At 42.4% G+C, this 21,964-nt stretch overlaps 1 protein-coding gene across 1 annotated transcript in view; it reads right to left on the bottom strand.

The window, feature by feature from the left end:
- LOC306938735 (uncharacterized protein) overlaps nucleotides 1-21,964 on the bottom strand; it is a 55,103-nt gene that overhangs the window by 30,715 nt on the left and 2,424 nt on the right. Inside the window, exons 3-17 of the mRNA XM_079523002.1 lie at nucleotides 20,744-20,768; nucleotides 19,621-19,638; nucleotides 18,441-18,482; nucleotides 15,750-15,880; nucleotides 15,213-15,338; nucleotides 14,368-14,422; nucleotides 13,291-13,338; nucleotides 11,738-11,806; nucleotides 11,418-11,557; nucleotides 10,567-10,716; nucleotides 9,420-9,477; nucleotides 8,994-9,074; nucleotides 5,718-5,828; nucleotides 456-538; nucleotides 304-361 (exon numbers count right to left, since the gene is read on the bottom strand). Of these exons, the coding sequence (XP_079379128.1) occupies nucleotides 304-361; nucleotides 456-538; nucleotides 5,718-5,828; nucleotides 8,994-9,074; nucleotides 9,420-9,477; nucleotides 10,567-10,716; nucleotides 11,418-11,557; nucleotides 11,738-11,806; nucleotides 13,291-13,338; nucleotides 14,368-14,422; nucleotides 15,213-15,338; nucleotides 15,750-15,880; nucleotides 18,441-18,482; nucleotides 19,621-19,638; nucleotides 20,744-20,768 (1,195 nt within the window). The remainder of the gene's footprint in view (nucleotides 1-303; nucleotides 362-455; nucleotides 539-5,717; nucleotides 5,829-8,993; nucleotides 9,075-9,419; nucleotides 9,478-10,566; nucleotides 10,717-11,417; nucleotides 11,558-11,737; nucleotides 11,807-13,290; nucleotides 13,339-14,367; nucleotides 14,423-15,212; nucleotides 15,339-15,749; nucleotides 15,881-18,440; nucleotides 18,483-19,620; nucleotides 19,639-20,743; nucleotides 20,769-21,964) is intronic.

The raw sequence follows: 21,964 nt of genomic DNA on the forward strand, positions 1-21,964 counted from the left end.
TGCCCCAAAAAATGCCAGTCCACAGGCAGAGACTATGTACAACTGGTAATCACATTCCATGCTATTATTTCATGGCTGTAGAAATATTACTGCATGCATTACTATTATTGTTAGGGCAAGCATCCTGGTGGAGTGCATTTTTCTAGAGAACGTTAAAATTATGGAAGGCTTGTTGTCATTTGTGGTAATTAAAACCACAGACCACTCACTGAAATAGACAACCACGGTTTATGGCGAAAGCCTAGATCTCAATTCAGGTTTTCCACATTTTGTCTTGGCATCATGCTGAGCCTGCAAGCTTACCACATGTGTCTGTGCTGGATTCAGACTGGCTGTCGGGTCCCTTAACAATCAGGGGCTCCTGAATATAAAGACACATAACCCATCAAAAACAATACATTTGTTTAACAGTGATGGCTGCCACTGGTGTATTGTTGAAGATGTATTCAACTTACGAACAACAAGACCTCTGGAGTCCTCTGGGCTGCAGGACAATTTCTAAACGCAAGCAAAAAATCCCTCGTGTAGGTAATTCTTCCTAAGACAAAAAGGTATACAGTGTTCCCATCAACCAGTCATCAATATCAGGGTCAATTCCCTATAATCTGCTGAATAAAAAATGTAAACATATATATTTTACAAGGTGTAGCATAATGGGTGTGTCGTTAGGAATATTACAGTACCTTTGTGCAAGAAATGAGAGGAGGACCAGGCATGTCCTTAGTTATTAGAATTAAAAGTTTTACCAAATATGATAGACAGACACAAGACAACATGATTGGTGATTAAAATATTGGCTCGGCAGTTTGACTGGACAACGGGCAAGCAGTGAAGGAGCTATTCATTACCAGTGGGTATACAGCAGTGGGTTGAGCTTAAAGTTTGAACAGTTGTCAACTCTGTCAATTCCCAGTCAAATGCTTCCGGTCATACAGTCCGGAGCACAGAAGCTCTGATCATGAGCAAGCGATAAAGCGGACGTGAAGCCTCCCCCCTCTTCGGCCACAGTTGTGCAAATTTGTCCTAATATAAATCAAAATCATCTAAGCATAATACATATACTGTATATGGCTTGTCTGTTCCAATGAGATTTGCTGGCATTTACCTGGTACATTCCCCCTACAATGCAGCAAAAACAGATGTTTGCATCCAATTCCAGCATCTCATAGAACACATTAATAAGTTGTATCCATGCGGTTGTGGGCACGTGGCAAATGTATATCTCGGAGAAATAATTAATTTGGGCAGATGGCGGTTGTGAGCATGTGGATAATCTATCTCTCTGATAAATAATTCATTTGGGCGGATGGCGAGCATATGATTTAATTGTCGACGCGGATCCAGGTGGCGCCAGAGCACGTACCGTACGGGTCTCTACTGTACAGTCAAATCCTAAGTGTTCATTTAACAGTGTCAGACTTAAAAACACCAAACATTTTGCTCTGTGTCACTGTGTGATAACCCTTAGCTGGTGCTCGGGCAGGGGTTAGGGTGATATAATATAGGTGATCACCTGGGCCTCCAGCAAATAGGGGCTTCGTGAGCGTTTCTCAAATGATTATAATATATATATTTTTTAGCGCCTTTATCCAAGGCGCTTTACATAGATTGTGCATTATATTCACACACCGATGGCAAAGGAAACCATCCAATGAAGGTAACAACCTGCTCACCGAGAGCAATTAGGGGTTCAGCGTCTTGCTCAAGGACACTTTGACACTAACTCTGGGGGAGCCTGGGATCGAACTGGGAACGGGGTGCATGCGTTTGGTTTCGACATACTAACAATCCGACAGCGACAGGCATTAGTCCGACACCCTACCCAAAACCCAAACTCACAGGACGCCACGGGTTCATTTTAACCTGCCACGCATGTCGGGAGCCACAGGTTAGTTTTAACCTGCCACTGGTTAGTTTTAACCTGCCACACATGTCAGGAGCCACAGGTTAGTTTTAACCTGCCACGCATGTCGGGAGCCACAGGTTAGTTTTAACCTGCCACACATGTCAGGAGCCACAGGTTAGTTTTAACCTGCCACGCATGTCGGGAGCCACAGGTTAGTTTTAACCTGCCACTGGTTAGTTTTAACCTGCCACACATGTCAGGAGCCACGGGTGAGTTTTAACCGGCCACGGGTTAGTTGTAAGCGGCCACGCATGTCGGGAGTGGCGGTGTTGTCGGACTAATGCCTGTCGGACTGTTGTCTAACCAACGTATGCACCTCCTGGAAACCTTGCATTTCCAAAGCGGCTGCTGTACTCTGCCGCCCCATATTAATAAATTAAATAAATTTAGGCTCTCAAAAATAATATGCAAAAATGCCAGTCCACAGACAGAGACGATGTACAACTGGTAATCACATTCCATGCTATTATTTCATGGCTGTAGAAATATTACTGCATGCATTGCTATTATTGTTAGGGAAAGCATCCTGGTGGAGTGCATTTCTCTAGAGAACGTTAAAATTATGGAAGGCTTGTTGTCATTTGTGGTAATAAAAAAACGTTTCACCGCATTCCTCTTGCCGCCTCCTCCTCTGAGTCTCTGAGTCTCTCTCTCTAAATATTAAATAACTCTATTCTCTCTCCCTCTCTCATATGTGAGATTATAACAGATTTTACGTTCACATTACGGACCGATTCATACTGGAGTAGCGACCTGTTTCCTACCTGCTTACTGCTCCATCTGTCTGTCAGTGTCAAACAACCACGCGGTCATTTAATCATTTAATATTCCCACGCGGACATATCCTTATGGAAGGGGGAGAGGGGAAAACGCCACAAGAGTGACTAATCATCAGGCAAACCTTGTTGTTAGCCACCTATAGCCAAGCTTAACTCTGCATTGACTGGGTCAAACTCCACTCCAAAGTTCCAAAGTTGTAAACATTGCCAACATGCATCGCGCGCGCTTTTCTCACACACACACACACACACACACACACACACACACACACACACACACACACACACACACACACACACACACACACACACACACACACACACACACACACACAACATAACATGTTATATTGGTTATTAAGATCGTAATAGCCTACGGTGTGCACATCTCAGAATCCATGTGCTATGATGACTGAACCTGCGGCTTTTTACCCTTCTGCATACAGCATAACAGACTGAGGTTATGCTCTAGCTGTAGCAACATTTTTGAGTGATGTAAACCACTCCTACAACTGGCTTTGTTTGTGCAGAAAAAATGAGCATGGTTGCTATGTTCACCTGGGTGTGATTTTTTTGAGTGGTGTAAACCACTCCTACAACTGGCTTTGTTTGTGCAGAAAAAATGAGCATGGTTGCTATGTTCACCCTGTTCACCCGGGTGTGATTTCATTACGTCAGACATGATTTCATTACGTCAGACAGACCTTACACCACTCAGTTCACACGGGTGTGATTTTTATAATATATATATATATATTAGGGCGTGTTCCTTTTTTATGTACAGTAACATGTAAATGTGCCTTGTTTTCAAATAAAAGACAAATGTTTTTGAAGCTTGCTCGTAACATTGTTGGCTTAATACTTTTGATGCCCTGTTCTGCTATATACTGTATATGCCCATCTGTTGGCCAGGTATAGTGACTTATCACATTCAAAATGGCGCAAAGGTGCAAGGTTTGCATGCCCTATTCAGGTTTTCCACATTGTGTCTTGGCATAATGCTGAGCCTGCAAGCTTACCACATGTGTATGTGCTGGATTCAAAGTGGCTGTCGGGTCCCTTAACAATCAGGGGCTCCTGAATATAAAGATACATATCCCATCAAAAACAATAAAGCTTTGTTTAACAGTGATGGCTGCCACTGTTGTATTGTTGAAGATGTATTCAACAAGAACTTTGGAGTCCTCTGGGCTGCAGGACAATTTCTAAACTCAAGCAAAAATTCCCTTGTGTAGGTAATTCTTCTTAAGACAAAAAGGTATAGTGTTCCCATCAACCAGTCATCAATATCAGGGTCAATTCCCTATAACCTGCTGAATCTAAATTTTATACATAGATATTTTACAAGGCGTAGCGTAATGGGTGTGTCTTTGCGCGTGCGCTCCCTGTGCCCAGTCCAGTGCGTCAACCAATAGGCACATTCTGTCTTTATGTTGAGTACAATGGTTTGCAATTCAAAGGTTTCCTATACAATGATCTCCAACTTGAATGGATCCTAAAGATCAACTGAGGTCACCAACAGAGTTAAGGTTGTCCAGGTTTCCCAAAGGAATGTGACGACAGACCAACCAATCAGGGATGGGGGTGACCACGGACGTAGGAGACACCCATGGGACTTCCCTGCGTGGGTCGCGAGCCGGTATTTGGACCGAGAGATACTACAAAGGCTCATTCCTTGGTTAGTGTGCCACTGTGTGTGTGTGTGTGTGTGTGCGCGCGCCTCTGTCTGTCCACATACTGTAAAGGTTTGCATACCACTTGGACGATCAGTGTCATAATTCTTGCACACTGACAGCAGGACCTCAATTCTCAAATATTGTCAACAACTATGTCACTGTTTTCATGAATCATTTCAGAGCAATCGTCACTCTACGGCCAAGGCTTTGATATGGCCATAGACATACATATGTAGAGGGCAGCGATTCAGGAGTCCAGAGTTGGTGTTGGCTAGTCTCAGATCACATCAGATACATGGACTTAAAGTGTTAGCCTGTGTCCTGAATGGCTTAGGCACTACTCTTTTGTATTTCTTAAATGTAATAGATGTAGTAGTATACTGTGTACATTCCAACTCACACATGCAACCTCTCAGAACAAACAAGAGTGTCTCAGCTCAGCCAGTTAAGCTGGTTGAACGATGGTGTTGCACTGCAAAAATAGCCGATCTGCAAGCGTTGCACGGGCTACAATTTTGATTGATGCCATATCTGACATTCAACTGAAAAATGCTTTATGAACCAGACTATATCTCTCAATCAAATTTACAGCAAGGAAAAGAAGATAATGTCAGATGGTTTGCGACTGTTGAGAAAATAAATAAATAAATGCCACAGACATAGCTTGCCACGGACACGTCTGTCCGTGTGTGGACATGTTGGTGACCTCTTGACCCAACCTTGTCGCTCAGGGGACATAAACAAAATAGACAGTCTCCCATATCCTGCCTTTAACACACAGTCTAACATAAAATAACAAAACATAATGATAATTAACTTATGAATATACTCAATAAATACTAAAATCAGCAAACAAAGGCTGAATTGCGGATAGTTTTCTCTCAAATCTTGGATTTTGACAACAAAGACAAACACCAGGCAAAGACACCGATACAGAATGAATGCCATCTCTCGCAGGACAGGAAGAGCCACCAGGAAGTAACAGCAAGGTCTCGCGTCAAGCGAGATTTATGATACTCAGTCTAATGAATTCTCTGCAAACACTAATCCTATGTGACTGCCACTAGGATGTCTTGACGGTCACATCAAAAATAATCCCACGTGACTGCCACGGGAACTGTCAACTACTCCCGTTTCCTGTGAATAAACCCAGAACATATTGAACTCAGACACTCCCGACTCTACTTTGGGTTCACTCCTTCTCTCATCCACATCATGCTTAGCAGACTCCAAAGGGCAGATAGCTAAATCTTATAACATTGAGGTTCCTATATAGCATCTATTGAGAGGCATAGCCTTCAACTATCCGGATCCTTTTCTGTAGGGGAAAAGGGTTTTTGTGTCAAAGATTCTCACCCGTCTTAGTGTCAGAGGGGTGTTGGGCATCTTGCTTCTCTGCTGCAACATCGCTGTCTTTCATGGACACTGGGTCATGAGAGGCGCTGCTTTTCAAAATTTTCTTTTTCACTGAAAAGAACAAGCAACATTGAAGAACAAAAAAAAAAGACAAATGATTCTCAGAAGGAGATGATCTGAGAAGAACAGGGAACAGGTGTATGTCAAGGCTTCCTCATTTTGTTCTCGTCACATTTGAGAACATTTGCTAAATCCCACATCATCTTTTGTCATAGGGATGCACAGTAAAGGAAATAAAAATCTGGATTTTCTGTTTCGCAAAATAAAGTAATTGTGAAACTTGGCAATTTATTCAAACATCTTATTTGGTTATCTGTAGCACTTTGCCCTCGTCTCCTCATCATAAAATAACAATCAGAACAATCAGAATCAGAACATTGTATAAAACACAAGTCATCTCCACATCCAACAGACTCACAGAGGCATAAGAAAATCAGAGGCCATTACATATTGTACCTTTGTGCCAAAAAACAGGGCTATAGTATGTATTGGCAACACGATGCATGATGCATCACAAATCACAATACAGAAATCGTTACATCTTGTGTACAATTACAGACGATTAACAGTCTTTAGTTCAGATTCCTCAGACATTGTAGCAGCTATAATGAACATAAAAACAATCAAACAACAAAGGTTTTTTTTTAATAACAGCAATAGTCAGACAGGATAATAATGTTTCTACATTGGTCCTACTTCTACTTTAGATGCTGAAAAGGTGTTGTGTGCAAGCCAAGGTTCCTACTCCTAAAATATTTAAATGCATGCGCGCGCGTGCGTGCATGCATGCGCGCATGCATGCGCGCATGCATGCGTGCGTGTGTGCGTGTGTGTGCGTGCGTGCGTGTGCGTGCGTGGGGGTAGCATCTGAAACAGTCCATGGTCTTTGATAAGCCTGCAAGCCCTGCTAACGTTGTAAACGTCACAGGTCGTAAACGTCACAGGTCGTAAACGTCCTGTGCGGAATCACACTTTCACCGCGGCGGCTCTCTGTTGAGGGTCAGGGGGACAGAGGTGTTGGAGCCCATTCTCATCACCTGGCATCATAAAGTTCCTCTTCTCAAGGTGTGAGAGGGCAGTGTGCAGTGTTGGGTCTAAGGCTGGTTAAGAGAATTTGTGGGGGTCTAAGGCAGGGGTTCTCAACGTTTTTGGCCGGGGACCCCCAAAAATGCTTTGGCAACGTCTCGGGACCCCCGCCCCGCCCACTCCCGACCCCCAATATAAATTGACTGCTACAATAACCTTAATAATAGAGACAATACACCATAAATAAATACTGAAACCAGATATAATCATTAGGGAAGGTGTATGCATGTACTATGTGTACTATATGTAAACTCTTCATTTCCATTTTCCAGCCATTCAGTTGCATAAAAAAATAATTATTATATTATATTATTTGGGGACCCCCCAAAATAATTTGGCGACCCCCCCCGAGGGGTCGCGACCCACAGGTTGAGAACCCCTGGTCTAAGGTATGTGGCAAGCTGCTATTTCACATGCTTCTCAAAGCATTTGCTCACAATGGGGATGAAGGCTACCCTACAGGACGCCAGCCATTTAAACCAGTTACCTTCAGCCCAATGGGGATGAAGGCTACCCTACAGGACGCCAGCCATTTAAACCAATGGGGATGAAGGCTACCCTACAGGACGCCAGCCATTTAAACCAGTTACCGGTTGTAGACCATTTGAAATGGGAGGGGAGGGTAAATGTCATAATATATTACAGTATTGAAATATATTGCGATACTGTACCCAAGGCAATATACGTTTTTGTTTTTTATCACAAAACTATTGGAATATTCAAGGGTATATCAATATTCTCACACCTCTACCAAAGATACAGCACAAACACAATGAACAATAAAATAAAATAAAATAATTAAAAAAAAAAAATCCCCATCATTATGAATAATCATGATTAACAATCATAATCATGTTAGAACTGCAATCCGTAACCCAGCTAAATCATTGATAGTTATACAGTACCAAATGGTCTGTGCTCTGTACATAGTTAAACACAGAGACTGCTGGGGGTGGTCCTTGACATGAAAAAGTTAGAGAACTTTATAAACTACACTGCAGATTGATTACAATTTGTATTGTATTCCAATCAAATGAGTTCCAGATTGCAGCTTTGATAAAAAAAAAAAAGATATATATATATTTTAACCATAACAGTGCAGTTCTATTCGGTGCAAAAGAGTCCCATGTCTTCTTTGATTGGCTTTGTGTGCTTGTATTCTTGTCTGTCGTCACTGTTCATTTTAGATGATGTCCTCACATCTGCTTCCCTCAATCTCAGGGTTGTATCAGTGAAGCTGTATGGAAGAACTGCCACTCCACATCACATCACTGACCATCAATGACTCCTGGACTCACTCAACCACAGCCAGTCAAAAGGCAAAAAGATTTACCGACTACATGCTTTCAGTCATTGTACAGTCAGCCTTATGTTCCATCTTGTTTCTCTGGTCCAACCTACTTATTTCTCAGGACACGTTCAGCTCTGCAGGTCCCCAAGACAGGTATAAACCCGTTAACACAGCAATCACTCTAGTAGTCTGATTTCATACTCATCCTGCTTTTCATTCAGTTACCCCGTCTGTCAGCGTACAATTGTTTTTGGAAGCCTCACTTTATGGTGGCTAGCGGCAACATCTAAGGGAATTGTATGGCCCACATTTGGGGCATCCAATCGCTGGCCCCAAGTGGGCCAGCGGTTCCTGTGTGACCATCATTGACCTCTCCTCCAGGTCAGCACATCTGTCTGTCTATTGCCTACTATCAGGTGATCTGAAAACCTCCAAGCTGGAGGAATACGTCTCAGATCAGAGACTATGTCCTCTCATGCTAACCTCCCACTAACTAACTCATCAATCTTCATTATCTGTCCTCTATATCCAGATGAGGTCCTCACACTTGTGAGATCCCCATCGACAATGGACGATGACTACTATGCACCATCTCATATACTACTTTTCCTCTTAAACAAGTGCCGCATTCTGCGGCCAAATCTAAACCCCCTTTCTGCCTTTTCATTTTAATGTTTTTCTTTGCTCAGTTGTTAGCTTTTTATCTAGTTATTCTCTTAAGTTCTTTCTTTTCTTTTTTCCGTTTTGTGAAAGAAACTTTGAGTACCAAGAATAGTACTATTGGATAAAATAGTTATTATTATTATTATTATGTCATATTCCTTCAGTCTAATACTTACCCAGCTTGTCTCCTGGTGTGATGCTAGTTATCAAGCTGCTCTCCTTGCGTATGTTCCTCCAGTGTCCCAGTATCGACAAGGCTAAACGTTGTCAGTGAATCAACAAATATAAAACGAAATGTTTATCTGGACATCTAGAGACACGTAGGCTTTATAATGATAATACTTTCTTTATATAATTCTGCCTGCACTGTAATTCTAGTCCCTTATATTTCTGCTTCATTTTGATTTTGCTTATTTAAACCATATGACCCTGCAAATAAATCAGAGATCCGTCACAATTTCATAATCGTGCACGAATCAGCACGATCCTACCTACAGAGGTGAATTACAAATAAGTTGCATTTAATTCCCTGAATGTGCCCCTAAGCAGGCATAATAATAGGAATAGTGTTTCTGACTCTGGAACAGAAAGTAAAAACTTACCGTCACTGTACGAGGCCGCTTCCACTGACGAGAACAAAGCAGGCCGCAGAACCACTTGCTACAACAGAAGGTCTTACAATTATTAAAACTAACATACAGGTATATTGTGAGCATCACGTTTCCTGCCATTTCCTGTCCTGAAATATGCTGTATACACTGACACCACGGCGCGTAATCAGCTCCTCAAACTGTGACTCCGTCCACCCCCTGGGGAAGTTGTAATTTGCGCTCGTTCACTGCAATGCAATTTGCTGCATTTTCAAAACAATATTGAGCAGAGTAGCGATTATCAAACGTATTTGCAATGCCATACGTTGAAAGATCTGTTGCCCGTGGACAAGGCACGCTACCTCCGCAAGTTAGATAGCATCGGCATAGATGTTTGTCCGTATGTGATTAAGGATTGGACCAAGTTGCATTGGCAGCCATAGAAAATTCTTACCCCAGGCTAAAACCGGATGTGACGTTTTTGGGCGTTCCTGTCTAGCTTGGTGTCAGTGTATGGTTGAAATTATATTTTATTTCTTATTATTCAAGCTGTTTTTCTCTTCTTTTGTTCCTCTCCTTTTTTTCTTCTCTCATTCTTGTTGTGAAAAACTGAAAATTAATGAATGAATTCCTCCCCCCACACATTTCTGTGTTGTCATCTATACCGACTCAGCTGCCAGTGAGGAGGTCCCACCAGGAGGACGGCAGGGCCTTCGTCCTACTCCTCCCGCCCAACACTCCCTGCTGGCAGGCAGGTGCCGCCCCAGCCCGTAGGCGTACATGCAGTGACAATTATCACTCTCCCCGCCCGGCTTCCATCTCCCGAACACGGGCCAATTGTATTTGCATAGACACCCGGCAAAGCAGGATGCAAACCAGACTTGTCTGCCTCGGCAGATTTGGTCTGGCACCACTCAGTTGTGATTGGATTCCCCTAAGAGGTAGTGAGGGACCAATCAGGAACCTGTATGAAAATATGGGCCAGGTTTATCACCAGAGGCATTTTGACAATCCACCCCTTGTAAATGCAGGTTCCACACAGAGATTCCAAACTAATATCTACGCAGTGATATTAGTCTGGCCATGCCAGGCTAGCACACAGATGTATTTCTAATGATCATTTACTGTACTTCTAGACTAGTGTACTGTACTTCATTACCTTCATATCAGTGATGGTCGTTCCATGGATTTCTTCCATCTGTTTTGCAAAATCTTGCATCATGCTGGGAAACGGGAAATGATCCTGCTGCATCATGCTGTCGTATTTATAACAGCTGTACGTCATCAGAGTAGAGGGATGCCATGCATTCTAGAAACACAAACAAAACTGAGGTTCATTTAGTAGCCAACGGGCAGTCATCCAAGGCCTTAGAATCTCCCCAGTTTGCAGGCCTGTGATGGCACAAGAGGAAAGCCTCATCAAGAACAACAGCAGGATTACTCTTGGGATTACCCAGGCATTCATTCATCATGGCTGAATCCCCAGGCCGAGTATGTAGTAGGCCAACTTTGCATGTGTACACGTAGGGGGTCTCAGCTTTTGTCCGACGTTATAAGGGCGGGCTCCAAGTGAAAAGGGTTGGGAATCACTGTACTGTACAGCATAAGGTCAGTCGTTGGGTCATGATGGAGCCTGCCTTGTTTTTAGCCTGCTATATTGTTTGACCTGAAACAATGTTGACTTAACACACAGCAACTAAATGAGCACATTTGCCCTAGTACCAGAGTCCCCCACACACACACTAGCATCTTGTACTTGTTTTCTTGAATAAAGCTAGTTCCTTACTCTTTTATGTAAAGCGCTTTGGGTATTTTGAAAAGCGCTATATACATTTGAGCTATTATTATCATAGGTGGAGAAACATTATCCAAGTGAAGAGCATACGTATAGCAGCTCTGTTGTTTCTGATATTATTGAGCAGTACTAAAATCATTAAAACTATATATTGAGCATGTTGACTGAGTGTTTCCATTTTATGCAACAACAATCAGAGTCTATTATAAAATTACAATGTAGCCGTGGATGTGCTGAAAGCTGAGGAGATGGTTGATGATCTTGTGGTCGGTTAGAGTGAGTTTGCAGACGATGCAGAGATATACGCGTCTATCAGTCTGCTCCTCACAGCTGCATTCCACCAGGTGCTCCAGACCTGCAGGGATCAAAATGTGCAACAGAGTGCAATAATAAGCAGCATGTGGTTCAACTCTGGTTCTTGGGACATCATTTTCTCACTAGATAAGACATTTCTTGTGTGTGTGCATTCATTAAAAACAACAAAAACGTATCTTCCTCCGGTGTGACTAATTATTCTGAGATGCAATGCACCGACCTAGAAGAGGGTGCTTCCTGTTGGGCGTTTCCAGGTATGTCTGGATGGTCATCATTTTGGGCCTTGCAGCTGTGGAGAGATGGATGGATCACACATATTGAAACACATTGTTTTGATGACACAATGACGAATAAGGGATCTTTTTTTGTGAAAAATGCAAGTCAAAGGTTTGTGCTTGGCCTCTAGGGAGTGTGCATGCAATGTTTCGCGCAGATTGATGAAGTTATAAGTAAACATGTGAAAATCTGCCTCATGGTGGCGCTATAACAGGCCGCTCTGGAAAAGTTGGGGCAGAGGTTCGTCGTTGGCATCCAGGGAGTGAGTGTGCAAAGTTTGGCAACGACCGGGTTAACGGTGCCGGATATTAGCTGTTAACGGACGGACGGACGGACACACGGACGGAGGGCAAAACTAGCCTGGCTAATAAGCCAGACTAATATCACACAACACTGTCGCGGTATATCAGTCTGGGCTGGCTCCACTTGGATTTCATTTCCCGGGGGGCGGGTTCAAACATTTTCTCTTTGACGCAATTGGTCAGAGCTACTGTCAGTCAAAAGTCTCAAGCATTGAACGTCACTGTACCAAAACCCGCCCATATTGCATACCGTGTCCCGATTGGTCCGACCTGTTCTCGATTGTAGGAAAGAGGCGTGCTACTGAGCCTCGCCAGACCGAAATCCGCTGGTAGGCAACTTTTTTTTGCCAACGGCTGATTCGGTCTGGTTTATTAACCAGGCTAGGGCAAAACACCCCGTTGCGTGTCAGCTAACTTGCCGATATTGCTTAATTCTTATATGCACTGGACATGATCAGCATTGGAAAGAGGAAGGTGCATGGAGCAATCTGTGTTATTCTAAAAAGTTTTAATAAACATGGTTAATATGACATATGGTATTAGTGTTATTTCTTCATTCAGAGCATGTCAACACATTACACAGCATAAGATAGGTGCTGGAGCAATCGGTGTAAATGTATGACCGCTAATTTCAATATACATGTTTATGACATGGCGTTGTAGACACTACGTGTAAGTGTAGGTTCTGCCGTACTAGAAAGGGCTGCGACGGCAAGCAGGTTTATGTATCGAGCACTGATCCATTTCCGGTTGCCGGAGCGGACTGCCGTAGCCGTCGTTGCTTAAAGTCCCTAATGAAGGGTTACTACTAGTCACCTGACCCGAGTGTCATTGATAATAATAAAAAAAGGGGGTGTGAAAACAGGACTTTCAGTCCATATCTCTTGACCCCACAGCTGCTCTGGTCAAGGCCAGCAGTAAATACCTGCATTCAGGACAAGATGTCTATCTCACCCAACTGCTTTGGAGATATACACCGAGTTCATTTAAATGTTAATCCGACCTATATATATATATATATATCAGGATTCTTTGACATCCGCTAGCTCGAAATGTTGCGTGAATCGGCACATTTCGAGCTTGTAGATCCGCTACTTTTGCTATTTTTGAATTTGAATCATGATAAGTTACAGATTTGGACATGTGAGGCTTCCACCCGACAGAGATGATATGGAAATTCAGCATAGGAACTGACCTGTGATCTGCTTCAGAAGGTTGTCATTTTGACCCAGAGCGTGCATTACTGTCAAACAGAGAAGGATCATCATGAGTTCATTTGTACCGCTCTAGAATACAAGTGTTGTTAGTCCTTAAAGTCCACATGAAAGAATCATATTTTATCCTGCAGTGCATATCACACCACCAATGGAACGAGGTCATCAGTGATAGCCTGTCAACATTTGTGTCCTATCGAGGTGAACATACGGACAGCATGAAGTTGTGCATTTTGAAAACAAAGATGAAGACTAGCAGCTGCACATTGATATTAATAAATGACAGGAAACAGGAGTGAGACGGGGAATGACACCCAGTAAAGGCTGTCGGGCTCGGGAATCGAACCCACGACTCGCTGTCAAGCTGCATTAGAGCCTCCATGTGGTATGCAACTTGACCAGTAGACCACTACACAACCTATTTATTGGATACAGAAGCTGCAAAGATTTGCAACAAGTTTATTCTCCATCTCTCCCTCACCCCGTTCCCAGCTGCCCTCAGTCAGATTCAGCAGTACCACAACTGCCATAGATTGCTTATTTTATCTTATACAAAGAGTAGAGTTTCTCTTCATTTCAAGTAGTGTCTAGCATGTGCAGCTAGCCTCTCCCAACGAGAGCCGCCTGTGTCCACTCTACTGAGCTCAGTTGTGCGAGTGGGGATGGCAGGCAAGCTTTCTCTCTGGTGGATGCAGAGATGTTTCTGCACTCGGATACACTTATACAGTATAAATAGGGGCAGGATGTTAAAAAGTCAATAAGAATGCAATAACAATATTTCATTGTGAAGGATGGCTAAGAAAATACATATTTATGTCATTTTTGGGGCAGATAACGAATACATGTCAAACAAAAAAATAGATAAATAAAAGCATTGTTGTAGCAATTCAATGTAATCATGTTCTTGTAAGCCAGTGGATAACTGGAGTGGAAATCTGTGATCACGTGTCCTAAACAACTTGTTACACCAGATAGTGCTGTCAAGATAACAGACAGACAATCTTCAGGATTAACATTCTAAATACACATTATAACACAGAAGGGCAGCAGCACTGTACCTTCCACATAACTGCCTTTCCCTGTTTCAAACACATCTGGAGGCAAATCCAGAACCTGTGCACAGAAAAGTTGGGATAAAACAGTTCATGTTCATGAAGTCAGGTTTACAGTGGAGCTGCTTTTATAGCAGACAGGAGTTTCATACATTTCCTAGACATGTCCCATAGATCACATCACATACATGTTGTGGGACATACGAGGCCTCAGGACACGACCTTATCTGCCCCGATGCTGCAGTCTGTGCGTACTAACAGGTTGAAGGCATGTGTGTGTGTGTGCATGCGTGCACCGAATACTAATCAAGCTCTGCCGTATCTTCTTTCCTTCTATCCATCTCTCACACACGTGCACTAAAGTGATTTCATGCACAATATGTATGTGCATGTTGGCACAGCCATATGTGACCAGATTTGACTGAGAGACTGCCATCGCGCAAATTCCAGCTTTTCACCAGAGGAGAAAAGTTATTTTTGTTTCCTTTTTTTTCAAAAATGAGTTAATAGCACAGGCAGACTCTTCACATACTAGAGCATGTCTGAAATAAGTGTCAGAGCTGAAATCGACATGTAAATATGAAATAAATGCTTAAACATGTAGCTAGGTGTAATGTTAGAGACCACAGAAGTGAACCTTTCAAGCCTGTTTTCTCAACTCGCTGTTTTCTGCAAGACATTATTCTATAAGCCATATCTCCAAAACTGGTGGGTCAAACTGAACAACCAATATGTCCATTTGAAGCTATGATTCCCTGCGAAAATGTGGACTGGAAACTAATGCATATCCCTGTCCGTAAAACAACCGGGGGATTGGGTGAAAGAATGTTGCTCTGCTCATGCCAACCGACCTGCAGTTTCCCAGTGTGTTGTTCCCGGTTGTTTGTGATGTTGAGGTGGAGTGCAGGATCCAAAAAAGTCAGAGGGAAAGGGCTGGGAATCCAGGAGAACCTCAGCACGTCTGGGTTGGTGTAGTTCTGGGAAATAAGACACAAATATCTAAAGTAGAGCATTTATGCAAGCTGATGTGTACAGTTGGGTGCCACCGATATTGTCCCTTATCATTTGACCCATTTAGGCCTGACCTCAAAATTTTTAAAAATCCTTCTAAATCCTCCAGTTTTCTGAAATAAATATTTTCACGATTTTTCAAAAATAGCAGACCTACAAGCTCGTAGCGCGCCACTCGGTGGCGCGCTATGAGCTTGTAGATCTGCTATTTTTCAATAGCTAAATTATAACATAATGTTTAAAACACCAAAAGGGGTTCCCGCCCAAAATGGGTTAACTGTCTTTTTGCGCAGATCACGCAAACCTCAGCAAAAAGAAAAGGACAATATCGATGGCCTCCAACTGTATCTCTGTGTAAGGTGGTGGTCAACACTTACGTAGTAATTACGAAAGTGCTCAGCCTGTTTGAGATGATGAATTATGTCAAAAACAGAGGCCTCACACGCGTGACACAGGTAATACAGCACGCCATTCTCTGAATCCAAGCACAGTGTCACCAGAGACAAGCCTAGGAGGGAAGCAAATACAGAAAATAATAATAAATAAATGTGTTAAATGAGGAACATGTAACATTTTCCAACCAGCAATACCTGGGGGAAAAAAAATCAATGTCAATTTAAGATATCTCAATCTAATAGGCATGGGTCATTCTGATGACCCCATTGCCTTTCCATCAGTGCCACTGAAAAGGCGATTCAGTCTCACTTCAAAAGCTGTGACTTTTCAGGATTCAATTTCATGAATACCAAAAGTAGCATATCCACAAAAATACAAGCTCAAAACGTATTGATTCGGGTCTGAATTAGTCATATACAACCTTTTGAAGAATCTATGGTTAGTTTGATAATCTTACTTATTTTCCCTAAACCCGTCCAAAACTATACTGATTAATAACAGTAACAGGGTAAAATGTTACTTCTTCACCCCAGACACCATCAGAATATTCCAAGTTCTTTAACCTGTTTTCTATCATAGCCAGGACAAGAACCTTTCTTGGATATGATGAGCTATCCTTTGCTTATATCCTTTTCAATTATATGTTTGTAATCTTAGAACTGGCAAGTTGCAACCGGTTGTGGCATAGTCCGATCATATAGTTTCTCAGAATACTACGAGTATATTATGGTATTATGTGTCCATGCTTTAACATTATAACCACATTGCCATGTGTAGGCTGCCAACATGCCACTCAGTCATGTTATAAACATTGTGCTTAGTGTGCCACACCATAATGCATACAATGACTAGCGGTTATCTCCTCACAGGACAAAAAGCCCCGTGCTGTCGCACTATGACAGAAATAAAGGTGATATCAGGAAGTCTTAAGAAACCAACAGGCAGATGGCCGGGGGCTCAAGAGTTCATGCTATGACTGTTAACTCCAGAGTTCCTATATTTCTACAGGTTGTCTCCCATCTCCTCTAGGTAGAGAACTGCTGACCATATAGTGACCCAGAGGAAAAGCAGAAGTCTACTAGAAGGGGATGACCAGAAATGATTATTCATCATAATGGGAAATAACCTCTTCATTGTTAGTTAACGTATACATGTATATGGGCGAGGGACAGGATAGGAGATGCACATACTTCATGCTCTGCCATCGGTGATACTCTGTATTGCTGATAGGGACTGCAGCCTTTGACGCCCAGAGATCTCCCTAACTCATTCTATTATTGTCTCCACCAGGCCGAAGGCATGGGGAGAGAGTATGTTTTGCACTCCGTCCGTGTGTGTGTGTGTCCGTGTGTGTGTGTGTGTGTGTGTGTCCGTCCTTCCGTCCGTCTGTTACCAGCTAATCTCCGGCACCGTTAACCCGGTCGATGCCAAACTTTGCACACACACTCCCTGGATGCCAACGATGAACCTCTGCCCCACATTTTCCAGAACGGCATGTTATAGCGCCACCATGAGGCAGCTTTTCACATGTTTTACCTAAAACTGCACCGATCTGCGTGAAACGTTGCAAGCACACTCCCTAGAGGACAAACCTTTGTCCGGCATTTTCCACATCTGCCTTTTATAGCGCCACCAGGAGGCCGACTTTTGTAAAACACATTTTTTTATATTACTCCTCCAGATTCTGTCCAAAAATCGTTACACAGTATCTCTATGGTCATGTGCTCAAGTCGGATCTGTCTGATATTTCATATTCCATCCTAATTGGCTATAATTGGCTTTCACAGTTTGCAAGATTGCCCCGTTTTGAACAAAAGCCTCAAATCATGAACGCAGCATGCAATTTACGTGAAATTTTTCACACATTTTCTTACTAGGCTGAGGAATATATCCCACCCTTTTCACATTGGCCTGTTATAGCGCCACCAACAGGTTGATTTTTGCAAAACACATTTTTGGAACAAAATGCCTCAAATAATCCAATTGCCATCAAAGGCGTATGAAGAAATGGCAATCGGTACACATGATCTCTGTAGTCATGTGATCAAGACGAGTCTGTTGGATTTCTCAGATTGTACACGGATTGGCTAAGATTGCCTTCCAAAGTTTTCAGGAGTGGCCCGTTTTGTACAAAATGCTGCACATGTCCTGCTCATCCAGAATTCTATCCTCAGAGATGCTATGAGTGATCTGGCTCTACATTTCCTCAACAAAATTAAGAAAATTGTTGCAAAAACAAATAAAAAAAAACATCCTCCTAAACATTTTGCCAAACATCACACACACTCCTATCCTCCTGGTGGAGACCTGTGCCCGGAAGGGCACTTTTTCTAGTTCAATCTGTAATACTTTTAACTCACTGCTAATTGATTAAATACACTTTAACTTTAATAGTCTTGTCTGCTCTTATCTTCACCATTTAACCGACACGCAGAGATAGCGTGCTCCAGGAGGGAATTGAAATGTTCTTACTGCACTATTTGTTTGTTGTCTACTCTACAAAGCATTTTCGAACAGATATAAACAAATGATATTAAGGTGTGAGTTGGATGCTATAACACACATTTACACACTTTATTAACATAATAATGGATATTTCTATAACATGCAGTACACACTTAATGAACCCAATAATAGATATTTCTATAACATACAGTACACACATTACTAACCTAATAATTGTCGACCCAGAGCGACAATGTTGTTCACAAGAACTGGAAGAGAGAGTCAGACATGGAGAAACATTAAAAACTACTGTCGTTTAACAACAAGTTGGTCATTAACAACTTCAGCGCTATTCCAAAAAGGAAAAACAACTGCATTTACATTTACTTGCACTTGTCTATTACTACTACTGTGTGTGTGTGTGTGTGTGTGTGTGTGTGTGTGTGTGTGTGTGTGTGTGTGTGTGTGTGTGTGTGTGCCTCTATTATCCGACTGCACTGGCAGAGTTTGTCCTTTGTACAAGGCTCTTGTACTTCTGTTTATGTGGACATAAATCAATATTTCAAGCGTGCGTGCGTGCGTCATATAGGAGCTGGTTGACAAGCTGGATATGCCCATACAGCACTGTACATGAAACATAGGCTGCAGTGTTGATTTTTACGGCTAATTTTGATTTAAACATAATCTTTTAAATAAAATTACATTTAGATTTTGTCATCTGAAATGTTTTAGTTTTAGTTGACTAAATATCATGTGATAAACTGCCTCCCCCTGGCCAGCCGGGGCGCCTGATGGAGGGGAAAGGAACTGGTTGGAATAACGTGTTCCTTCCACGCCCTACGTCCAACTAGGGAAACTCCCCCCTGTCAGGTGTAAAGGAGCAACTTGGACACTCAGGCATGAAGGAAGCATGAGTTCAAGTCCGTTGCTCTCCCCATGTCCCCCATATATGGGGACTAGGTTGGCGGAGGGTGTGTAGAGCCCAGGATCACATTAGATAATTGACACATTGTGGCAGCGGTGGCCGAACGGATAGCGGCGCGGTCTTGATACCGGAAGGTTCCTAGTTCGAATCAGCCGTCCGACACGTTAAAATTACCACCGCTGAAGTGCCCTTGAACAAGGCATTGAACCACTACGATGAAATGTGTTCTATGAGCAGGGCCTGGCTGGAAACAAGTTCTTGAGCTTAGCCCAGATACCCTGGGTAAATGTAGATTTCATTTCATTTCATTTCACACAGGGGTGAAAAATGGGTTACAATTAACATTAACATTTTAGTCTAGTTTTTATTTTGTTTTAATTTGCATTTAGTCTTAGTCATCATAGCTTAGTTCTTATTTAGTTTTCCTAATAATAATAATAATGATATATATAGAAATTGAAGCGAATCTCAATCTCTCTTACCTGGGCCATGGAACACCTCTGAGTTTCAGCACCAAGAAAGAAACCAAACAGAACAGAGGTGAAGTGATGTAATACAATGATGTTTGTGCATGTGATTATGTCACGTGTGACTTCAGTGGCACCGATGGGGGGGGGGGGGGGGGGGGGTTCTGCCTTTATTGATAGGACATATTACACTGGAGAGACAGGAAACAGGGAGAGAGACTGGAAATGACACGCTGCAAAGGTCGTCAGGATCGGGACTCGAACCCAACCCACGACGCGATGTCAGACATGCGCTAGTCTCGTGTAGCCAGACAACTATTCCACAATCTCCGAATGCTATATAGTCTGGAACTACAGCTCCCGAAATCTGAGTAAGGAAGCTGCCAATATATTTTAAAATATCTTTAGAGCTTATTTTTTTTATTTCCTTTTCTGCTAAGCAACAAGCTATATATGCTTAGATGATTTCTATTTGTATATTAGGATAAATGCGCGCCACTGTAAAGACGAAACGGAAGTGGGTAGGAGTCTCCACTTCCGCAGCTCCGCTTTATATTCTACTTATGACAGCTCTTCCGTTGCTCCAGACTGTATGAAGAAAGCATTTGGAAATTGTGAGAGGCAACAGTCTGGTAACGCGAGACTAGGCATGCGCCTATATATGGTATGAATGCACCTGGACCGCTAGGCCAGTGGGTGCCCCATAAACATTTTTAACCCATTCAGGCCTGACGTCGAAATAAAAAAAAATAGTTTTCTAAATCATGACAATTTTCGGAAAGATTTGAGGCACATTTTAACGATTTTTCAAAAATAGCAGACCTACAAGTTCATAGCGCGCCACTCGGTGGCGCGCTATGAGCTTGTAGATCTGCTATTTTTCAATAGCTAAATTATAACATAATGTTTAAAACACCAAAAGGGGTTCCCGGTTTAATGGTTAATGTGGTTAAACGCTAACGTGACATGGATGCGTTCCAGGTCTCAATGGATTAAATATTCAAGCCATATTGAAGTGAACAGAGATGCTCCATTTAGCAGTGTTTAGCATTTATCACTTGAGGGGAGTGATAAACACACAGGAAAGGAAATAATTATCTTGGAGCAATGTTCAATGTTTTTACCAGAGATGACCTACCTGTCTTAAACAGTTCTGCCCTTTTCTGTGAATAGAGAACAAGAGATAGGTTTAGTCGTACAACAATATAAATCAGGCTTATGGCAATTGAATTCACAGCAAACAATCCACGGTGACTTTGTCAAATACTGTATTTTTGGCATCAGGGCACAGATGTACATTACAACATTGAATTACAATACATCTCCATGTTACTCAACATGACTGTCTGACTGTCCTTCTATAAATCAGAAAAAAATTTGCCAAAAGAAATTGCATATCTACAAGCTCACACATTGCGTTGTGAGCTTGTAGAGCAGAGTAAACTAGAATGCTATCTGGCCCTAAACAGAGAATACACTGTGGCAGAATACCTGAGCACCGTGACCGATCAAAAACAAAAACAAAAATCTTAACTAGCTTGATTGATGTATTTATTAACAGTTTGCAGAATTACAGTACAAACTCAGTGAGCACATTGCGATAGAGAAAGGCCGCCACCTGCCTCCCTACAGACTATGCACAATGAAGTGGAAACTGAGCTACATTTCCTAACCATCCGTCCACAGTACCAAGAAATCGGAGACACATGCTTCCCACAGATTGCAATCACCCACAGAGATTTCGAAAACATGACATAAACTAGAAAAAGTGCCCTTCTGGGCACAGGTCTCCACCAGGAGGATAGGAGTGTGTGTGTGATGTTTGGCAAAATGTTTAGGAGCAATATAAACGTGTGTGTGTGTGTACCGTGCGTACGCCAAAATATGGGTGTACGCCGAAATTACCGCAATTTTCGGCATTTACGATTTGCGCCAAAGATTGAAAATGATCTTGTGCCCAGACAAAAACCACGTCTGGTCGGGAGCTGTCGTACGCTTTGTCCTCACCTGTTTTTCTGTCGTAGAACAGCGGAGCAGCATTGTTTGACCAGCTGAGAGGCTGTCACAGGCATCTAAACATATGTATTCACTCCTAAAATGTTTATATAAAACTGTATAGGTATACATGGGCTAAATACATATAAGATGTGTCTTTGTGTCATATGATTTCCAACTTTTCAAGTAATTAAAATCGCGCAATTAAAAACAATGTTGCAAGTTAGATGCTTAAGCCATTTAAACAGTGTTTTGCATGAGCGCGAGGATTTGGGCTGTCTGTGCTGAAATATTTCCATGACGGGACTTGAGAGTAGGCTACTATAGGCTAGTGCAGCTGCGGAGAGTCCCAACGTGGGTAGCC

The sequence above is a fragment of the Electrona antarctica genome (genome assembly GCF_951216825.1).
Source record: "Electrona antarctica genome assembly, chromosome: 15".
NCBI lineage: Eukaryota > Metazoa > Chordata > Actinopteri > Myctophiformes > Myctophidae > Electrona > Electrona antarctica.